Raw genomic sequence first — 20,253 nt, 5'->3', positions numbered from 1 at the left:
TATACAAAGATGAACTCAAAATGGATTAAAGACCTAAATGTAAGACATGAAACTATAAAACTTTTAGAGGAAAACATAGGCAGAAAACTCAATGACATAAAGCAAGATCCTGTATGACCCACCTCCTAGAGTAATGGAAATAAAAGTAAACAAGGGGGACGTGATTAAACTTAAAAGCTTTTGCACAGCAAAGGAAACAAGGTGAAAAGACAACCCTCAGAATGGGAGAAAATAATAGCAAATGAAATAACGGACAAAGGATTAATTTCCAAAATATACAAGCAGCTCATACAACTCAATGCCAGAAAAACAACCCAATCAAAAAGTGGGAAAAAGGCCTAAACAGTCATTTCTCGAAAGACGTACAGACAACTAACAAACACATGAAAAGATGCTCAACATCGCTCATTATTAGAGAAATGCAAATCAAAACCACAATGAGGTACCATCTCACACTGGTCAGAATGGCTGCTATCAAATAGTCTACAAACAGTAAATGTTGGAGAGGGTGTGAAGAAAAGGGAACGTCTTGCACTGTTGGAGGGAATGTAAATTGATACAGCCACTATGGAAGACGGTGTGGAGATTCCTTAAAAAACTATGAATAAAACCAGCATATGACCCAGCAATCCCACTCCTAGGCATATCCAAAACTGAAATAGACACATGTAACCCATTGTTTATAGCAGCACATTTGTAATACCTAGAACATGGAAGCAACCTAGATGTCCACTGACAGATGAATGGAAAAAGAAGTTGTGGTTTATACACACAATGGAACATTACTCAGCCATAAAAAGGAATGCATGTGAGTCACTTCTGATGAGGTGGATGAACCAAGAACCTGTTATACAGAGGGAAGTGAGTCAGAGAGAGAAAGATAAATATCGTATTCTAATGCACATATAGAATCTAGAAAAATGGTACTTAAGAATTTATTTACAGGGCAGCAGTGGAGAAACAGACATAGAGAATGGACTTATGGACATTGGGAGAGGGCAGGAGAGGGTCAAATGTATGGAAAGAGTAACATGGAAACTTACATTACTGTATGTAAAATAGATAGCCAACAGGATTTTGCTGTATGGCTCAGGAAACTCAAACAGGGGCTCTGTATCAACCTAGAGGGGTGGGGTGGGGAGGAAGATGGGAGGGAGGTTCAAAAGGGAGGGGTTATATGTATACCTATGGCTCATTCATGTTGAGGTTTGACAGAAAACAGCAGAATTCTGTAAAGCAATTATCCTTCAATAAAATTTTTTTTTCTTCTAGTTTTATGAAGATGTAATTGACACATAGCACTGTGTAAGTTTAAAGTATACATCTTAGTGATTTAATTTACAAGCATCATGATATCATAAGTTTAGTGGGCAGCCATCATCTCATATAGATATAAAATTAAAAAATAGAAAAATAAATTTTTGCTTGTGATCAAAACTCTTAGGATTTACTCTTAACAACTTTTGTATATAACACACAGTGCTATTATATTAATCATGTTGTACTTGTTTATTTTATAACTGGAAATTTGTACCTTTGGACGGCCTTCAACCAGTTTCCCCCTCCCTAAATACTCTTAAAAATCTGCTTTTACTGGGTAATGTGTGTACATATTCCTGAAAGCACAGGCTTATAATGCAAAACAGCAGTCTCACTACCATCTCTGTGTTCTACATGCAGGCAGCAATTGTCTATGTAAATCTTTTATCTACTGCTTCTGGAGTTTAGCCTCATTTCTAAATAATATCAGTTTTGGATAGTACGTTTTGAAAGCTGAGGATTCCATAATAATTTTCCTCATCTCATTCTTCTGATATTGTTATGTCATAATTTTTGTTTTTGTTGTAACAATAACTATTTTTTACTGATCCCAGAGTTATGCTTTGCTTAAACTTCCCTTCTTGTACAACTATGTTTTTTTAACCTTGGAATTAATTGCTTCATTTATTGTTTGTTAGTTTTCTCTCGTTTATCAGTTCTCCCCAGAGACTCGAGCAGATTTATGAAAACCCCCAGTGCCGTTTTCCACATGGTCAGATGCGTCAGGTAATCCATGAGACCCGTTTCCTTCCGGAGTTCTCCATCCTGGGAGCAAGTCTTCCATCCCTGGACCCCATTCCTTTCTGCTCCATCTTTCAGATACTTTCTATGCCAGCTGCATCTCTGTCTTCATGGGTATCTCTTCACAAGTAAAGTAATTCCCTTTACTTCTTTCCCTGCTATAGTCTTGTTTTCTTTTTTCAGTTTTGTTGAGTAGCTTCTTGGGAAAAAGTGTATAGAAGTTAGGAGTTTGAGACTTCTTGTATCGGTTATCTATTGCTTTATAATAAATTACTCCAAAATTTAGTCACTTGAAACAGTAATCAGCATTTTATTTTGCAGTCTCAATGGTCAGGAATTTGGGAGCAAATTAGCTGGGTGGTTCTGGCTCAGGGAATCACATGAAATTGCCGTGAAGAGGTCAGCCAGGGAAGCAGCTATTTGAAGGCTTGACTGGGACCGCAGGAACTGCTTCTACGGTGACTGACTTAAAGACTGGCAGGTTGTTGCTGGTTGTTGGTTGGAAGCCTTATTCCCATAGGCCTCTCCACAGGCTGACTGAGGGCCCCCATGACCTTGTGACTAGCTTCTCCGAGGGTGAATCGTTCACAAGAGCAAGACAGAAGTGATACTGTTTTTAATAACCTAGATTTCTGCCACATTATGTTCCTTACAGATGAGTCATTAAGTCCTGCTCACTTTCAGGGAGACAGGAATTAGGGTCTACCTTTTGAAGGGAGGCATGTCAAAGATTTATTGGACATGTTTTAAAACCCTTACATCTTTCATGTCTGGAACCATCTTTTAACTCACCCTTCAGAGTATGGAATTCTAGATGTAAGTAATGATGTTTCCTCAGAATTTTGAAGGCATTTTTCCATTGTCTTCTAGCCTCTAGTATTGCTTTGAGAAGGCTGTTACCATTGTGAATCCTGATCCTCTGTACATGACCTTTTTTCTTCCTGAATAGCTGTAAGATGTTTTCTTTGTCCTTGATGCTATGGAACAGCAAGGTGATATGTGCGTATCTCTTCATTCATGTGAATACTCAAGAGGAACATTTATATCAGGAAACATACCTTTTGCTCTGAGAAGTTTCTTATATTGTTTCTTCTCCATTATTTTCTGTTTTCTCATTTTGGAACTCTTCTTGGTTAGCTGCTGAACCCCCAAGATTGGTTTTGAATTTTCTTATATTTCATATATATATTGTATTATTACATACTATGTAGATCTTATATTTTTATTGTACTTCCCTCCACCTCTTCCCTTCATTCTTATTTTATTGTTTTTCAGAGTGTATTCAACTTTCTTTTCCAATCCTTTTACTAAATATTTTATTTCCATTCTGTATTTAATTTCCAAGAGCTCTTATGTCCTCTGATTACCCATTTTTAATATTTTTTCCAACTCCTGTTCTTTTCTCATGGGTGTAATCCCATCCCTTTATGGGTATTAAATGCAGTTGTTTTGAACTTTTTTTTCTGTATCTTGACTTGTTCCTGTTTCTTTATACTTCTTTTTTGTATACTTTATTTGTCTCTGTGTGTTTCATTTTGATGCTTTTCACAAATAACTAGCCACCTTTGGCCATCATTCATATCTAGGAGTGAGTCAATATAATCTGCCTGTGTGCAGAGCTTGTCAGCTGCTGAGCTCTAGAAGTTTTCTTCTCACTGGTGAGCCTTTCTCTCTTTAGGGCTTCCCATGTATTTTCCCCTATCCAGACCCTTCTTCATTTCTTTGTAGATTTGGAAGTATGACTCAGACTTTTCCAATATTCCCCCCCTCAACTTCTTTCTTTACAGAGTGCCTGTGTGAGTATAGTGTACATAATGCAGATCTTGGGGTTCTGTCTCAGTTTAGTTATCATGTTCAGAGGTTATGGCCTGGCATTGTGCTCCTTCCTTTGTTTGATAACTATAAGTGTAGTTTGTTGATTTATTTTGTACTTGTTTTCTGTTTACTTCATTATGTCTTCGGGACGAGAGAGTTTATGATCTGGATTCATTTGTAATTTTACTGTAGCAGTTTTCCCCTACTTTTTGAATTCTGAATGTTTGTTATCTGCAGAGTAGTAGTATGGATGTACACTAATTTCTGTAGCCAATACTCTGTTATTGGGTTTTACTTTGTTCCTGGTTTTATGTATTACAAGTATTGCTGTTGTGGACATCCTTTTCCATGCAACATTGGCCAAGGTTGTTATTTCTTTAGGATGGAATCCTCAGTGTAATTACTAGATCAAAGGATATAGTCAGTGAAGTCCTTAAAACTTATTTGTAAGTTACTTCCTAAATTGGTGAGTTAGTTTATATTCTCTGTATCAGTTGGCATTGTTTATTTATTTTAAATTAATTTATTAATTTAAATTGGAGGCTAATTACTTTACAATATTGTGGTTTTTGCCATACATTGACATGAATCAGCTATGGGTATACCTGTGTGAAGTAAGTCAGAAAGCATCCTCTCTCTCCCATCCTGAACCCCTGAACCCCTCTCCCACCTCCCTCCCCATCCCATCCCTCTGGGTTGTCCCAGTGCACCGGCTTTGCCCTGTTTCATGCATTGAACTTGGACTGGTGATCTGTTTCACGTAGGGTAACATACATGTTTCAGTGCTATTCTCTCAAATCATCCCACCCTCATCTTCTCCCACAGAGTCCAAAAGTCTGTTCTGTGTATCTCTGTCTCTTTTGCTATCTCACATATAGGGTTGTTGTTACCATCTTTCTAAATTCCATATATATGTGTTAATATACTATATTGGTGTTTTTCTTTCTGACTTACTTCACTCTGTATAATTGGCTCCAGTTTCATCCACCTCATTAGAACTGATTCAGATGCGTTCATTTTAATAGCTGAGTAATATTCCGTTGTGTATATGTACCACACCTTTCTTATCCATTCGTCTGCTGATGGACATCTAGGTTGCTTCCATATCCTGGCTATTGTAAGCAGTGCTGCGGTGAACACTGGGGCACACGTGTCTCTTTCAATTCTGGTGTCCTCAGTGTGTATGCCCCGTAGTGGGATTGCTGGGTCATAAGGCAGTTCTATTTTCAGTTTTTTAAGGAATCTCCACACTGTTCTCCATAGTGGCTGTACTAGTTTGCATTCCCACCAACAGTGTAAGAGGGTTCCCTTTTCTCCACACCCTCTCCAGCATTTATTGTTTGTAGACATTTTGATAGCAGCCATTCTGACCAGCGTGAGATGGTATCTCATTGTGGTTTTGATTTGCATTTCTCTAATAATGAGTGATGTTGAGCATCTTTTCATGTGTTTGTTAGCCATCTGTATGTCTTCTTTGGAGAAATGTCTGTTTAGTTCTTTGGCCCATTTTTTGATTGGGTCATTTATTTTTCTGGTAGGCGTTGTTTATTATAATTGAAAAGAATAAAACAACTTTGCCAAGTGAAGAATAGTATTGCATACTGCACATTTTAATTTGTACTTGTATTTGTCTCTCTGTCTCTTCTTTTGGCTGTTTTTGGTAGTGAGTATGTGACTGCAGCCATGAAATTAAAAGATGCTTACTCCTTGGAAGAAAAGTTATGACCAACCTAGACAGCATATTGAAAAGCAGAGACATTACTTTGCCAACAAAGGTCCATCTAGTCAAGGCTATGGTTTTTCCTGTGGTCATGTATGGATGTGAGAGTTGGACTATGAAGAAAGCTGAGCACTGAAGAATTGATGCTTTTGAACTGTGGTGTTGGAGAAGACTCTTGAGAGTCCCTTGGACTGCAAGGAGATCCAACCAGTCCATTCTGAAGGAGATCAGCCCTGGGATTTCTTTGGAGGGAATGATGCTGAAGCTGAAGCTCCAGTACTTTGGTCACCTCAAGCGAAGAGTTGACTCATTGGAAAAGACTCTGATCCTGGGAGGGATTGGGGGCAGGAGGAGAAGGGGACGACAGAGGATGAGATGGCAGATGGCATCACTGACTCAATGGAGTCTGGGTGAACTCCGGGAGTTGGTGATGGACAGCGAGGCCTGGCGTGCTGCGATTTATGGGGTCGCAAAGAGTCGGACACGACTGAGTGACTGAGCTGAACTGAACTGGTGGACAGTATTTAGAGTTTTCTTACTGATTTATCCATGCTTGTTTAATTTCATCTGATGGTTTTAAGGCTTTGTCATGTTGCAGGTATTTTTTATTGCTTTCTTCTTTTGTTTGCTTTTTAAGGTATCTTTAATTTCGGTGTGCACAAATAGTTCTTTAAAACATAACTTGTCCTTCGGATTTTTGTGCTTTGAAAAACTTTCTTCATCCCAATATCATTCACTATCTTTCCTTACTTCCTTTAAATTTCATTTTGTAAATTTAACTGTTTAGTCCATTGTTTTATATAACATAAGGCAAAGAACCTTACGTTATAGAATTTTTTCTCTATATCAGTTCAGTTCAGTCACTCAGTCGTGTCCGACTCTTTGTGACCCTGTGGACTGCAGCATGCCAGGCTTCCCTGTCCATCACCAATTCCCAGTGCTTGCTCAAACTCATGTCCATCGAGTCAGTGATGCCATCCAACCATCTCATCCTCTGTTGTCCCCTTCTCCTGCCTTCAGTCTTTCTCAGCATCAGGGTCTTTTCCAGTGAGTCAACTCTTTGCATCAGATGGCCAAAGTATTGGACTTTCAGCTTCAACATCAGTCCTTCCAATGAATATTCAGGACTGATTTCCTTTAGGATGGACTGGTTGGATCTCCAAGGGACTCTCAAGAGTCTTCTCCAGCACCACAGTTCAAAAGCATCAGTTCTTCAGCACTCAGCTTTCTTTATGGTCCAGCTCTCACATCCATACATGACTACTGGAAAAACCATAGCTTTGACTAGGTGGACCTTTGTTGGCAAGGTAATGTCTCTGCTTTTTAATAAGCTGTCTAGGTGGTCATAACTTTTCTTCCAAGGAACAAGCGTCCTTTAATTTCATGGCTGCAGTCACCAGCGGTGATTTTGGAGCCCTGAAAAGTAAAGTCTCTCACTGTTTCCATTGTTTTACCATCTATTTGCCATGGAGTGATGGGGCTGGATGCCATGATCTTAGTTTTCTGAATGTTGAGTTTTAAGCCAACCTTTTTTCTCTGTACACTTAAACTCATTTTTCTCTTCTCATTTATTGTCATCTGGTTTTCAAATAATTTGAAAAGTCACCTTTTTTGTAACATTTCCCACAACCGGAGTCTGTTTCTTGGCTTTTAAATCCTGTTCTGCTTATCTTTTTATTCCAGTGCAGCATACTTAAAAAAAAAAGACTGTTGCCTTTTAATATGTTTTGTTCTTTCTCTGGTAATGCTAGTCCTTGAAAATCTCCTAAGACGCTAGGCCAGGTTCAAAACTGTGAGATGCCTTAGTCAGGGAACTGCCAACAGGCAGTTGATTCTGAACCCAGGCCAGAGGGAATACGAGTGCAAACATGGAACCTTGGAGCCACTTTGCTGGCACTCCCTAACCTGGCCCTGATGAGAAGGAGCGTGATCTCAGTTGGTGAAAGGGGTCACTGAGCAGGTTCACTAAGTATACGTGTGAAGATTGGAGGGGTGTGGGATTTTGAAGCCAAATGTGTAGTTATAATTAATAATACTTTAAAAAAGCTAAATTACCTATTGAGTATAGAAGGCTCTACAGGCACCAGAACAAGGGAGTTTGAATGCCTCTTTCTTTCCCAGCTGTCTTTTTACCTGCTTCGGTTATGACTGTCTTTCCTTCTCGTGGAAGGCTCTTGAGGGACTGGGGATAAGGAGGAGAAGAACAAAGAATAATGAGGATAGAGTCAAGGCATTCCTATCTGTGTAATTTAAAGTATACCTGTAATATTTTTTAGAGAAGCCTTCAAAACTTCAAACATTTCTGTCCTATTGTACCTTTTTTTTTTTTAATTGTAAACAATGACTGGTAGGTTTATTTCAGGATTTCTGCTTGGCCTAGGGCAAATATATCAATGGAATACAAAGAGAATTCACCAGTTAAAAGTCCATATTCTTTTTTTTTAGTGGTAATTTTCATAAAACGTTTTTTCATTGAAATATTTTTGAAAGCAAAGGCTTTATCACTCCTACTTAGCTTTCAGAGTCCTCTTTGGTTGGAGAATCTGGCTTTATTCATAGCCATCACACGATCTTGACTGTGACTACAGCCTGTTCTCCCTTCTTATCTGCTATGTAACAGTTCCCAATTCTTGTAGTACAATGTAGATAATGGTAGACTATTCAGTAAAATTTTACCAAAAGCAGAGGAGAAAGTAAAAGGAAGTAAGCATAGAGAGTAACACGTAATGAGATAATTTTTCAAAGGGGATCTAGTTTTAGCCTTCTTCAGCTCTGCTTTCTCTCTACCTCCAGGATTGCTTCAAATTTACAAAAACCATCTTTTCTCTACCACTTGGCAGAACCTTCAAGCATATGTAGACTCTAAATTTCAAACCCAAAAGAGAAGACTTCATGATTGACACTGGGAATGCTCAAAATGGGCATGGCTTATGCCTTCCACAAGAAATCATAACTAACTGTATTCCAGTAGCTACTATGAGACAGGCATGTCTAGCTATATCCCAATAGGCTATTGTCTTTACTAGAGATACACATGTGGTAGGTGGGTGGCAATCTGTCACAGCCTTTTATATGATAAATCTATGTGATTTTATTTATCATATAAAATTATAGTGGGAAATGGCAACCCACTCCAGTATTCTTGCCTAGAAAATTCCATGAACAGAGGAGCCTGATGGACTACAGTCCATAGGGTCATAAAGAATTGCGCACTACGGAGTGCGCACGCGCACGCATGGACACACACACACACACACACACTGCTCATCTTCACACTGATGCTCATCCTCTGGCTTTTAAAATAAAGGATACAGTATTTTATAATTAAAAAAAATGGGATAGAACAAGTGGACCTGGATTCTAGTCTGATTTACTAGTAAATAGTCTTGTCTCTTAGCCAGTGGCTCAGTCTTTCTATAGTTTTGTTGAAAGATTGGGATGTAATTAGTCTGTAATATTATAATTTTATCTTTAATTGAATTGTTTGAAATAATTATAAAATTTATACTTGAATTTTTCTCTTGATGATATATTCGTCTCTTTTAATATGATTGACATATTAGTGAGGAATTGTTCTGATACGAAAAAAAATAATTTGTTTTACAATGATACATTTTACAGGACAGGTTCTCCATTGTGCTGACAGGGGACCTGCCTGTATTTAAAAGGGGCTACAGGAACTCACTATGAGTTTTTTATGAAGTAACTGTTTGCCTCTTTATCACATACAGGTTTAGATATCCTTAAACAATTTAATTGTATGTAGTTCTCCATATACTTAGATTCTTAGTGTCTAGTTTTAGTTCATTCATATATTTGACATTTCATCATTAAAATTTTTAAGTTGAATTTAAACAAAAGCACCATGTGTTAAAATACTTTTAAAAGTGAGTTATTTGGTATTGTTAGCTAAATATGGAACAATTCTTCCTTCCTACTTATGTGCGATCTTTTTTTTTTTCAGAGTGAAAAGCTTTTGTTATATGATACAGTACAGAGTGAGCTAGAGGAGAAGATAAGAAGGCTTGAAGAGGACCGGCACAGCATTGATATTACCTCAGGTGAGGGGAATGCTGTGACTGTCATGTTTAAGTGACACTGAATCTTTGGTTTACTGAGGTGTCTCTTATACAAATGATTAATAAATGAAGTGTCCTAATGAGAGGGCAAGGAGGAAGACTGCTAAAGAATTTGCTGTGATTGTTGCTCTAACTGGGACTCATACTTCAGAAAGATGTAGAAAATGTAGCACATGAAAAGGAATAAAATAGAAGTGTGACAGGAACAACAGGCATAAGAATAATGCACTGTAAGAATAGTTAAGAATATTATTACAACATAACAGTAGTATTGGAAGACAGCTACAGTGTATATTCTTTCCTGTAAGTCTTGAAAGATTGTCATGTGGAAGAAGGAATAGAAGCCTTTTCTCTTGGTCCTGCACAAACTAGGACAAAATGATGGATATTATAAGGAGGCAGATTTTTGTCTCAAAAAGAGGAAATGCTTATTAATAATTAGATTAGGCCAAAGTGAAATTGGCTTTTTCAGGGAAAGGCTTTCTACACCTTGGAAGATTTACTGGGCTATCCTATGGTTCTTGCATGAGTATTATGTTACTTGTTATAAATTCTGTTTGTCTAGTATAGAATAGGCAGAGCAGACGAGCTGAGCTCTCATGCCATTGTTCGACTAGTTGGCTGGCCATGGGTGACAGTTTTAGCTTTTCTAAGTCAGTCTCTTCTTATATTTGAAGTGATGAGACTGCCTGAGAGGTAGCTTCGAAGATTAGTTGAGACCATTCACATGATGAATATTTAAGTGCCTGACATATATGTTCATCAGTTACTAGGCATTAAGTGCCAAATTGAATTTTGCTCTAATGAAAGAAGAGGAAAATTCATAAATATATAGCTGCTCATTAAATTATATATAGTCATATATATATATATATACAGTATATACCCATATTTATAGCATATAAACATAGCCACCAATGCAGTTTTGCTACTGTGAAATTAGTCTTTTTTTTCCTTTGATCTCAAGAAATCAGGTAATACTTAATTTTTATTTACTTGCCAGAGCTGTGGAATGATGAGCTTCAGTCAAGAAAAAAGAGGAAGGATCCTTTCAGTCCTGACAAAAAGAAGCCAGTTGTTGTGTCAGATATCCTTTTTCAAATTTTCTGGGTTTAAAAATTTTTTTTTTAGTTGTTTTAATGTATGTTTTTTCACTGTGGATATCTTTGTAACTTTTATTAGTGTACATTGTCTTTATTTGCATGATCCTGTAATAAGAGATGATTTTTAAAAATGATTGAAAGCAGAAGGGTATAGTTTAGATTAAGCCAGGTACAGAGGATAAGAAATTTAGCCATGATCTCAACACTGAAAATTAATATGGCTCTGTAGATCACAAGGGCTTTGAAATGAAGCAGCTGTTTATTATATAGCATGACTGCTTAATTCTCATGTGTACTTTTTGACATTTTTAATGTCTCTGAAACTGGAATGTCTTTAAATTACATTAATATACACATTCAATCTTGGCATTCCCTATGGTACCTTCCCCTGGCTCCTGCTTTCCCCCTTACCCACCTGAAAACAGTGATTAGGTTGTTGGTTTATCTTACTGTCAGAGACACCATAGGATTAAGAGAATATGGTTATAATATCTGAAGTACTAGAACATACTTAACGCTGGTAAGTTTTTTGAAAAACAATTTGGAGTCAGAATTCAGCATGCTGATGGCTTCTGTCTGAAGTCATTGTTCCAGTCTCTGAAAAACAGAAATTTGGAAGTATAGTTTAAAATTGAAATTCTTACAGCTAAACTGACCTTGACTTTTCAACGTCCGTATATAGTTTATATGTTACAAGATCTTGATATTCTTGAAGACTGGACAACAATAAGGAAGGTATGATTAAAGAGCAATGGAATTCAAGTATATTTTTTGTAGTCTACTTTTTAAGAGTCTATAATTTTTCACTAATACATCAAAATATTGTTGTAAATAAGCTTTACTTTGCAACAGTCTCTCTAGGCAGTCATTACTAATACAGATCACTGTGGATTGCAAGAGTATTTTATGAGAGGCATGTTAGCAGTTTGATTCTATTTTTTCCTGTGATAATGTAATTAACAATTTATGCAAAAGTATGCAAAAGTATTTAGGTTGCCCCAAAATAGTAATGGATTACCATTCTGTGCCTAGTTCTTAGCCTGGTACTGGCTCACAGAAGGCACTCAGATGTATTTGTTGAATGAATGAAAGTGAGTGAATATTTGAACCTTTATTATACATTTTTGCATTTTGTCATTAAACATTGAAATGTTAGAAGATTTTCTGTGCTTGTTTGAAAATGGAGACTTGTTTTCCTATTAAAATTTTCCATTCTCAGAAGCTTCTTAGTTGAGAATTTGAGATTATATTAGGTATTGATAACACCTCTAGAATAAATTTTTATTCTTTTTATATTCCCATGGTTTTAGACATTACCAACTTATTGAAGCAGATCATATTTCACTGTGTTTGTTATTAAGCTTGTAAATTTTATATATTAAATGGATATCAAAATATACTTTGATTTTGAACTTAGACATCTTTCTTCTTTTTTTAATTAAGGCAATGGCTACCCTTGGTCCACATAGAGTGAAAACAGAACGTAAGTCAGTTTGTCTGAGTTCAGAAATCTTCTCTTTGGAGACTTTTTAAGTCAATTACATACTAAACCACTCCCCCGTCACTGGTTTCATTTCATCAGTGAACACTATATGCAGAACTGTGAAAAATTCTTCTGGAGACCTTGCCTCATGTAAAAGTTTCAAGATTTATGAATGGAATGTATTTCTTCTTTAGTGCTTCAACTGCATTACAATTGCTAATAATGGATCAGTAATCTTAAAAGTATTTATTTAGTGTTTTTTAATGGGCTCAATAATTCTATAGGGGAGGTGTCTAGAGTCCGTGGATGGCCTTCAGAGAGCCTGTGAATAAGAATTGTGGACTTTCAATTCCACAAGCCTCTGGAATTGTGCGCAAAATTACTTCTGTACCTATATTTTCTATGAGAGAGATTAGAATGCTGGCAGTAGGGTTCATCAAAAATCCTGAAATCACTGCTGAAGTAGTGATGGACATTACTGTCTAGAATAATTTCTCTGTTTCTACCTTCTTTCACTGTATAGATTTGAGCCATGGATTCCTTTAAGAGTCTGACTACACTGTTGAGTGGGTCTCCTCCCCAGCCCCTGTTATCTTTAGCATGTGTATTCTTTGTTTTCTTCATGGCACTTACCACAATTTGTAATTTTTTGATTGTTTACATGTTTACCTGTCTCCTGAGAGAATCGTAAGCTCCACAAAGGTCAGAAATCTGTCTGTTTCAGTCACAGTGCTCAGAAAACATTTGTTGAATGAATGAATGAGTGAATACTTACTGAAAACCTTTTAAATACCAGGCACTTTTTGAGGTCAGTGAATGCAGTGGTTCAAGAGTTGAATCTCCTGGAACTTCCTTGAGGGAGGCAGAATGATAATGTATATGTAAATAGATAACTAACTAGATAATGACAAATTGTAATAATTGCTATGAAGGAAATATAAAGCTGTGGTGAAGATTAACTGAGGAGTGGGTAGAGTAGTTGGGGAAGACCCTTCTGAGATGGTGACATTTGAATGATGCAGAGGGGTATATTTCATGGTGTGCTTTTGACAGTGTGCTTCCATAAAGAATGTTTTTTTTTTTTTTTTTCTGCATGGGTTTATCTGATGAATCTCAAACCATTTCTAGAATTTCAAAATGAAAATTCTACTGAGGACATTTGCTTTTTAGAATCAAAGGCCTGGGAAATTCTTGGAATATATGTTAAACTTTGCTTTTTTGAAGTGTCAGTTGAGACAATAAAAAGTGTCAAGCGAGACAGTATGAAAAAATATAATTTTCAGTGGAGATATGACAACTCAGATTTTAAATCTTACTTAAAATTGGCACTAGTAAAACATAATGCATTGTCTTTTCTCCTTACACTTGTCTAGTTATTGATTTATTATATATTGTTTGTGTGTGTGTTAGTCATTCAGTTGTATCCGACTCTTTGCACCCCATGGACTGTAGCCTACCAGGCTCCTCTTTCCATGGAATTTCTCCAGGCAAGAATACTGGGTTGCCATTCCCTTCTCCAGGGGATCTTCCCCACCCAGGGATTGAACCTGAGTCTCCCGCTTTGCAGGCAGATTCTTTACCCTCTGAGCCATCAGGGAATTTTCAGTGGAAATATGACAACTCATATTTTAAATCTTACTTAAAATTGGCATTAATAGTTGATAATATATCTGCTCTCTTGCACTTGTCTAGTTAATTGATTTATTATATATTTTTTTAGCTTTATTAAATAGCTCTATTAAACACAGTGAATTATATAAAAAATGTATGAAATGAAATTCTTTGTTTTTATTAGATGTAGGTTTGTTATCTAAAAAAAAATTTTTAGTGTTTTTTCACATATATGGGTGGATTGGTATTAATGCTTAAGTGTTCTGCACTTTTGTTCCTCTGACCATGTCTTATTAATATAACAGTTTTTGAACTGATCCCTTTAGCACCTGTGAAACTGGAAAAACACCTGCACAGTGCTAGATCCGAAGAGGGAAGGTTGTACTATGATGGCGAATGGTATATACGTGGACAGACAATATGTATTGACAAAAAAGATGAATGTCCTACAAGGTAAAAAGCCTTTATTGTTTCAGTGCTGCTCAGTATTAGAGTGTACTGTGTTGTTGTCAGTAAATTTTTGCTGCTTGTTTAGTGCATACATAATACCTTAACAATTGCCTGTGGATTTCTTTCTTTTTGTGACGTATGATTTGATTAGCATGTTTGAACACCAGTGTTAATGTTAACTTTTGGGGGTATATTTTAGTATTTTGTATAAAAAAAATTACATCAATCAGAATGGGAAAGGAATTGAAAATTAATGAAAATTTAGAGTGATGGTAATTAAAGTATAACTTGAAAACTGAAAATTGCCTTTTAAAAGATTCAACCTGTCTGAGCTTAAATAAAGTTTCTATAATTATTTTTAGAGCCTTCTAAGTTTTCTCTGGTGTGGCCTTTGGAAAATATTAATGTGCATCACTTCTTTAGTTCCTTTATAGTTTATTATTTAATCCTCAGAGTTTTTTAATCCTCTACAGTAAGAAAATAACTTAGTAATAGTAAATAAGGTGTTTGCATTTAGTATTGAATACTCATTTCAGGAGCAAACTTTTCTCATAAAGTCCATTGAGCTAATTAATTACTAGGTTACATAGATAATACTCCTGGATTTTTTGTTTTATCTTATTGCTTTTGAGCCATATAACTACTACTACTTAGAATCTGTGTGTATGCATGCTAGTTGCTTCAGTTGTGTCAGATTCTTTGTGATCCCATGGACTGTAGCCTGCCAGGCTCCTCTGTCCATGGGATTCTCCAGGCAAAATACTGGAGTAGGTTGCCATGCCCTCCTCCAGGGGATCTTCCTGACCCAGGGATCGAATCCATGTCTCTTAGATATCCAATATTGGCAGGCGGGTTTTTTACCACTACCACCACCTGGGAAGCATATATATATATATATATATATATATACACACACACATACATATATATATAAAGTACCCCTGGCTTCTTTGCCTTATCTTATTGCTTTTGAGACATATGACTACTACTGTGTACCATAAATGTGGTTAAAAAGGAAATGCTTGTGCTCAGTCACAAAGTTGTGTCTGACTCTTTGCGACCCCATGGACTGTAGCTGGCCAGACTCCTCTATCCATGGGACTTCCCAGGCAAGAATACTGGAGTGAGTTGCCCTTTCATTCTCCAGGGGAAGGCTCCAGGGGATCTTCCTGCCCCATAGATCAAACCTGTGTCTCCTGTATTAGCAGGTGAATTCTTTACTACTGAGCCACCAGGTAGCACTAAAAAGGAGATAAAATAGCATAAAAGAGGATTAAACACAAACATAGTTTTAGAAAGACTTCTGTTAGGTTGGTGCAAACATAATTGTGGTTTTGGACTGTGAATTTTAAATCATTGTTACTATGTTCAAGCACATCTTTATTAATCAAAATAGGAACCATTACAATCAACACATTTTTGCCAACGGGAAATTAGTTTATTTCTGTAGCGTAAAAATCCATGGTTCGAGATGTGATAAACTCTTTCTTGGAAAACATTTTCTGCACCCTGCTGGTTGTAGAAGCATTTTCCCTGCAAGAAGTTGTCGAGATGCTTGAAGAAGTGGTTGTCAGTTGTCGTGAGGTTAGGTGAATATGGCAGATGAGGCAAAACTTTGTATCCCAATTTGTTCAACTTCGAACTGGTGGTGGTGTGATGTGTGTTTGGGGGTTTTTGTGGAGAAGAATTGGACCCTTCCTGTTGACCCATGCTGGAGTCAGGCACTGCAGTTTTCACTGCATCTCATCAATTTCCTGAGCATACTTCTTAGATCTAATGGTTTTGTCAGGATTCAGAAATCTATAGTGGATCAGATGGGCAGCAGACCACCAAACAGTGATGGGGACCATTTTTTGGTGTAAATTTGGCTTTGGGAAGTGCTTTGAAGCTTCTTCTTGGTCCAGCCACTGAGCTGGTCATCACCAGTTGTCGTATAAAATCCACTTTCTGTTGCGTGTCACAGTCCAATCGAGAAATGGTTCATTGTCACTTCAAAACAACGAGTGTTTTGATTTTCGGTCAGCTTGTGAGGCACTCACTTACTGAGCTTTTTCACCTTTCCAGTTTGCTTCAAATGCCAAATGAACACCAGTTCAGTTCAGTTCAGTTGCTCAGTCGTGTCCGACTCTTTGCAACCCCATGGACAGCAGCATGCCAGGCCTCTGTGTCCATCACCAACTCCGGGAGTTCACCCAAACTCATGTCTGTTGAGTTGGTGATGCCATCCAACCATCTTATCCTCTGTTGTCCCCTTCTCCTCCTGTCCTCAATCTTTCCCAGCATCAGGGTTTTTTCAAATGAGTCAGCTCTTTGCATCAGGTGGCCAAAGTATTGGAGTCTCAGCTTCAGCATCATTCCTTCCAAAGAACACCCAGGACTCCTTTAGAATGGACTGGTTGGATCTCCTTGCAGTCCAAGGGGCTTTGAAGAGTCTTCTCCAACACCACAGTTCAAAAACATCAATTCTTTGGCACTCAGCTTTCTTCATAGTCCAACTCTCACATCCATACATGACCACTGGAAAAACCATAGCCTTCACTAGACAGACCTTTATCTCTGCTTTTTAATATGCTGTCTAGGTTGGTCATAACTTTCCTTCCAAGGAGTAAGCATCTTTTAATTTCATGGCTGCAGTCACCATCTGCAGTGATTTTGAAGCCCCTCAAAATAAAGTCAGCCACTGTTTCCACTGTTTCCCCATCTATTTGCCCTGAAGTGATGGGACAGGATGCTATGATCTTAGTTTTCTGAATGTTGAGCTTTAAGCCAACTTTTTCACTCCTCTTTTACTTTCATCAAGAGGCTCTTTAGTTTTTCTTACTTTCTGCCATAAGGGTGGTGTCATCTGCATATCTGAGGTTATTGATATTTCTCCCGGCAGTCTTGATTCCAGCTTGTACTTCATCCAGCCCAGCATTTCTCATGATGTACTCTGCATATAAGTTAAATAAGCAGGTTGACAATATACAGCCTTGACGTACTCCTTTTCCTATTTGGAACCAGTCTGTTGTTCCGTGTCCAGTTCTAACTGTTGTTTCCTGACCTACATCCAGGTTTCTCAAGAGGCAGGTCAGGTGGTCTGGTATTCCCATCTCTTTCATAATTTTCCACAGTCTATTGTGATCCACACAGTCAAAGGCTTTGGCATAGTCAATAAAGCAGAAATAGATGTTTTTCTGGAACTCTCTTGCTTTTTTGATGATCCAACGGATATTGGCAATTTGAACTTAATGATCAATGTTGAGTTCTTCAACACCTTCTTGTGTAGTTGTAATAGGATCAGCTTTGATGATGGCTTTCAATTTCGTTGTCAACTTCTGAGGACTGGCCACTGCACTCCTGATCTTCAAGCTCTCAGCTCCTTTGCAAAACTTCTTGAGCCACTACTGCACTGTATGTTCATTAGCAGTTCCTGGGTCAGGTGCATTGATGTTGTGACGACCCATTTTGAACTTGAATAAGAAAAATCACCCAAATCTGCTTTTTTGTCTAACATCATTTCCCTTGTCTAAAATAAATGTAAAATACACAGCAAGTAATAAGTCATTAGCAAAAAAACATAAAGTGAGAAATGTATGTTAAAAAATGATGTATAACATAACCGCCTTTATTTAAGAATGTATTCCAATATCAAATAGCAAAGTTCAACAATGCAAAACTGCAATTACCTTTGCACCAACCTAATATATAAAGATTAATAGTGTTAAAAAAATATGTATGAGTACCATAGATACTTGACACTGGGAATTAATATTTGTATTTAGAACATATCCTACAACCATATCGATATGAGTTGGAGCTGTGATACCATATAAGAAGTGGTTTTAGCTCCACTTTTTTGTCTTTTGGAGTTGGGTGGGAATGGACAATGTGCTTTCAATAGTTCCAAGAGTAAATTTTACCAACTCTGTTAAGAAAAGAAGGGAGATAATTGTGTTGTTGAATGTGCTATTTTTGGCAGCATGCCCTGCTAGTAGCACTCTGATAAATGACAGTTACATGCCTGAGTCTACCCTGACAGTCCAGCTACTTTGGCTTTATAGCTAGTGCTCTAAAAGTGGAGGAGGCATTTTGTCATTCATTCATTCATATGTTTTTTTTTCTTTTTAGTGCTGTAATTACAACAATTAACCATGATGAAGTTTGGTTTAAGAGGCCTGATGGAAGCAAATCTAAGCTTTACATTTCACAGCTACAGAAAGGAAAATACTCAATTAAACATTCGTAATCATGATTTAAGTGTTATCTAAATCTACCTTATTAGTGTTACCAAGTATGATGTGCCATGGGAATTAAAAAATGTATTCAGTAACTTAATATTCTCATTGAATCATGAGAGACTGTGTATTTATAGGTAGTACTCTAAGTAAACCTCATGTTGATATGTTATTAAAAGAGACAGTAATAAAAGTTTAGTCATGATCATTACATTTATTTGCCTTTTTGATCCAATGACCAATAGGTGTATATGGTAGGGGTTTCTTACTAAACTTTTTCCTTTGGTTTTTATGTAAATCTGTCTTACCTTTAGTGAACTGTGTTAGCAATGGCTACATTTATCTGCAGTTTTCTTGATTTTCAAGATCTTTTCTCTGATCATATATTTGTAAATAAGCCTGATAAAATGTTTCCTATAAATGGTTTGTAATAGCACATTCGTGTTAAATCAGAACTGAAATTGAAACGTATATATGTGAGTATGTATAGATGGCTTCATCAGCTTATTTAGAACTGATGGCCTTACTTTACAATCTTATTTTACCCAAAATTAAGCTATTCGGCTTGAAAGCTAAAAGGAGCACTTTTGTAGACTAGCAGTTTTCCTTCTCCTCGTCCTTGATTGTATGGTGGTGACCTATTTTTACAGATCATACTTTATGTTGATTAGCAAAGTTAGTGTCAAGTAATAACATGCTTCTTCCTGTGTTTCTTGTGAATCTTTGGAGGGCAGGTATTGATGCCTGGTATTTATGATACAGTATGTAAGTGGGTGGACAGTAACTGACAGTATTGTGGTACTTGCTGTACATGTCTGATCTTTTGAAACAGATTTTTAGTAAGCATTTTCCAGAGGTAAAACTAGGTTCATATCCTAATTTTATTTCTAGGGCAAAATAGACAGGGATGATCTCCTTGAATCTATTCCCAAATTAATATTTTTATCTTTGGTGTTTCTACACTTTAAGGCCACTTCGTGCAATTTAGAAAGTATTGGCCTCTCTTCCCCTAGTCACATTCAAAATTAACTTCTAAAACCTCAGGAACAGTACAAAGATCAAAGCCCTCATTATGGCAGCACAATTGGCAATAGTATGTATTAGGGTACAACCAAATCAGGTATTCCTTGTGGTCTTATGCACTTTAATTTCTGTTATTTTGAGACTTAAGAGGATGAAGAAGAGACCTAGTTATTAACACTTAGGGCAGGAATATCTGCATTTTTCCGTTTGTTTTCTCACCGTTTTACCTCTGCAGACATCTTCCTGTGCAGATCACTACTTCAGAGTTGCCAAATGTTAATTAAAATATTTGACTTCTGAAATTCGTTATCAGCAAAGTTATGAATGTTGTTCTGTTTCTAATTAACCTTAGCAAATGTACATAATGTCATAATCTGATAGTATTTGACAGTACTTATGTATACAATGTTTCATAAGCATTTTTAATAAGATTTGTATTTTTAAATTTAGTATATAATAAAAAGATGTGTTTGAGTGTCATTCGTAGTGTCTTGAATGACTGTGCATGAGTTCTTTTATTATTTATAACCTGTCTACTTCTGAGAAGGATTTGAGCCAGTTGACATGAATAGATATGGAGTGTTGAACAAATGTTACTGCTTCTCTGTTTCAACCTTTGTTGCAGATATTTAAGACAGCTAAGTTATACTTAATTTAAATATATGCGCATATGTTCTACTTTAATAAAAAT

The 20,253-nt window shown here is 36.8% G+C and overlaps 1 protein-coding gene across 2 annotated transcripts in view; it reads left to right on the top strand.

Annotated features, from left to right (window-relative positions):
* The window catches only part of BRMS1L (BRMS1 like transcriptional repressor), a 43,609-nt gene extending 23,567 nt beyond the window's left edge, over positions 1-20,042 (top strand). Inside the window, exons 5-10 of one of the 2 annotated variants that reach the window (XM_040256743.1) lie at positions 9,561-9,657; positions 10,679-10,762; positions 11,449-11,513; positions 12,222-12,261; positions 14,199-14,325; positions 18,433-20,042. In XM_040256743.1, coding sequence (XP_040112677.1) covers positions 9,561-9,657; positions 10,679-10,762; positions 11,449-11,513; positions 12,222-12,261; positions 14,199-14,325; positions 18,433-18,550 — 531 coding nt within the window. In that variant the 3' untranslated portion in view covers positions 18,551-20,042. Of the gene's footprint in view, positions 1-9,560; positions 9,658-10,678; positions 10,763-11,448; positions 11,514-12,221; positions 12,262-14,177; positions 14,326-18,432 lie in introns of both variants that reach the window. The other variant, XM_040256742.1, reaches the window with a different exon arrangement.
* The last annotated feature ends 211 nt before the right edge of the window (positions 20,043-20,253 follow it).

This window comes from Oryx dammah, unplaced genomic scaffold (genome assembly GCF_014754425.2).
Source record: "Oryx dammah isolate SB20612 unplaced genomic scaffold, SCBI_Odam_1.1 HiC_scaffold_16, whole genome shotgun sequence".
In the NCBI taxonomy this organism is placed as follows: domain Eukaryota; kingdom Metazoa; phylum Chordata; class Mammalia; order Artiodactyla; family Bovidae; genus Oryx; species Oryx dammah.
Note: the sequence above shows the minus strand (reverse complement) of the source record. Positions and strands in the feature narration are given on the sequence as shown.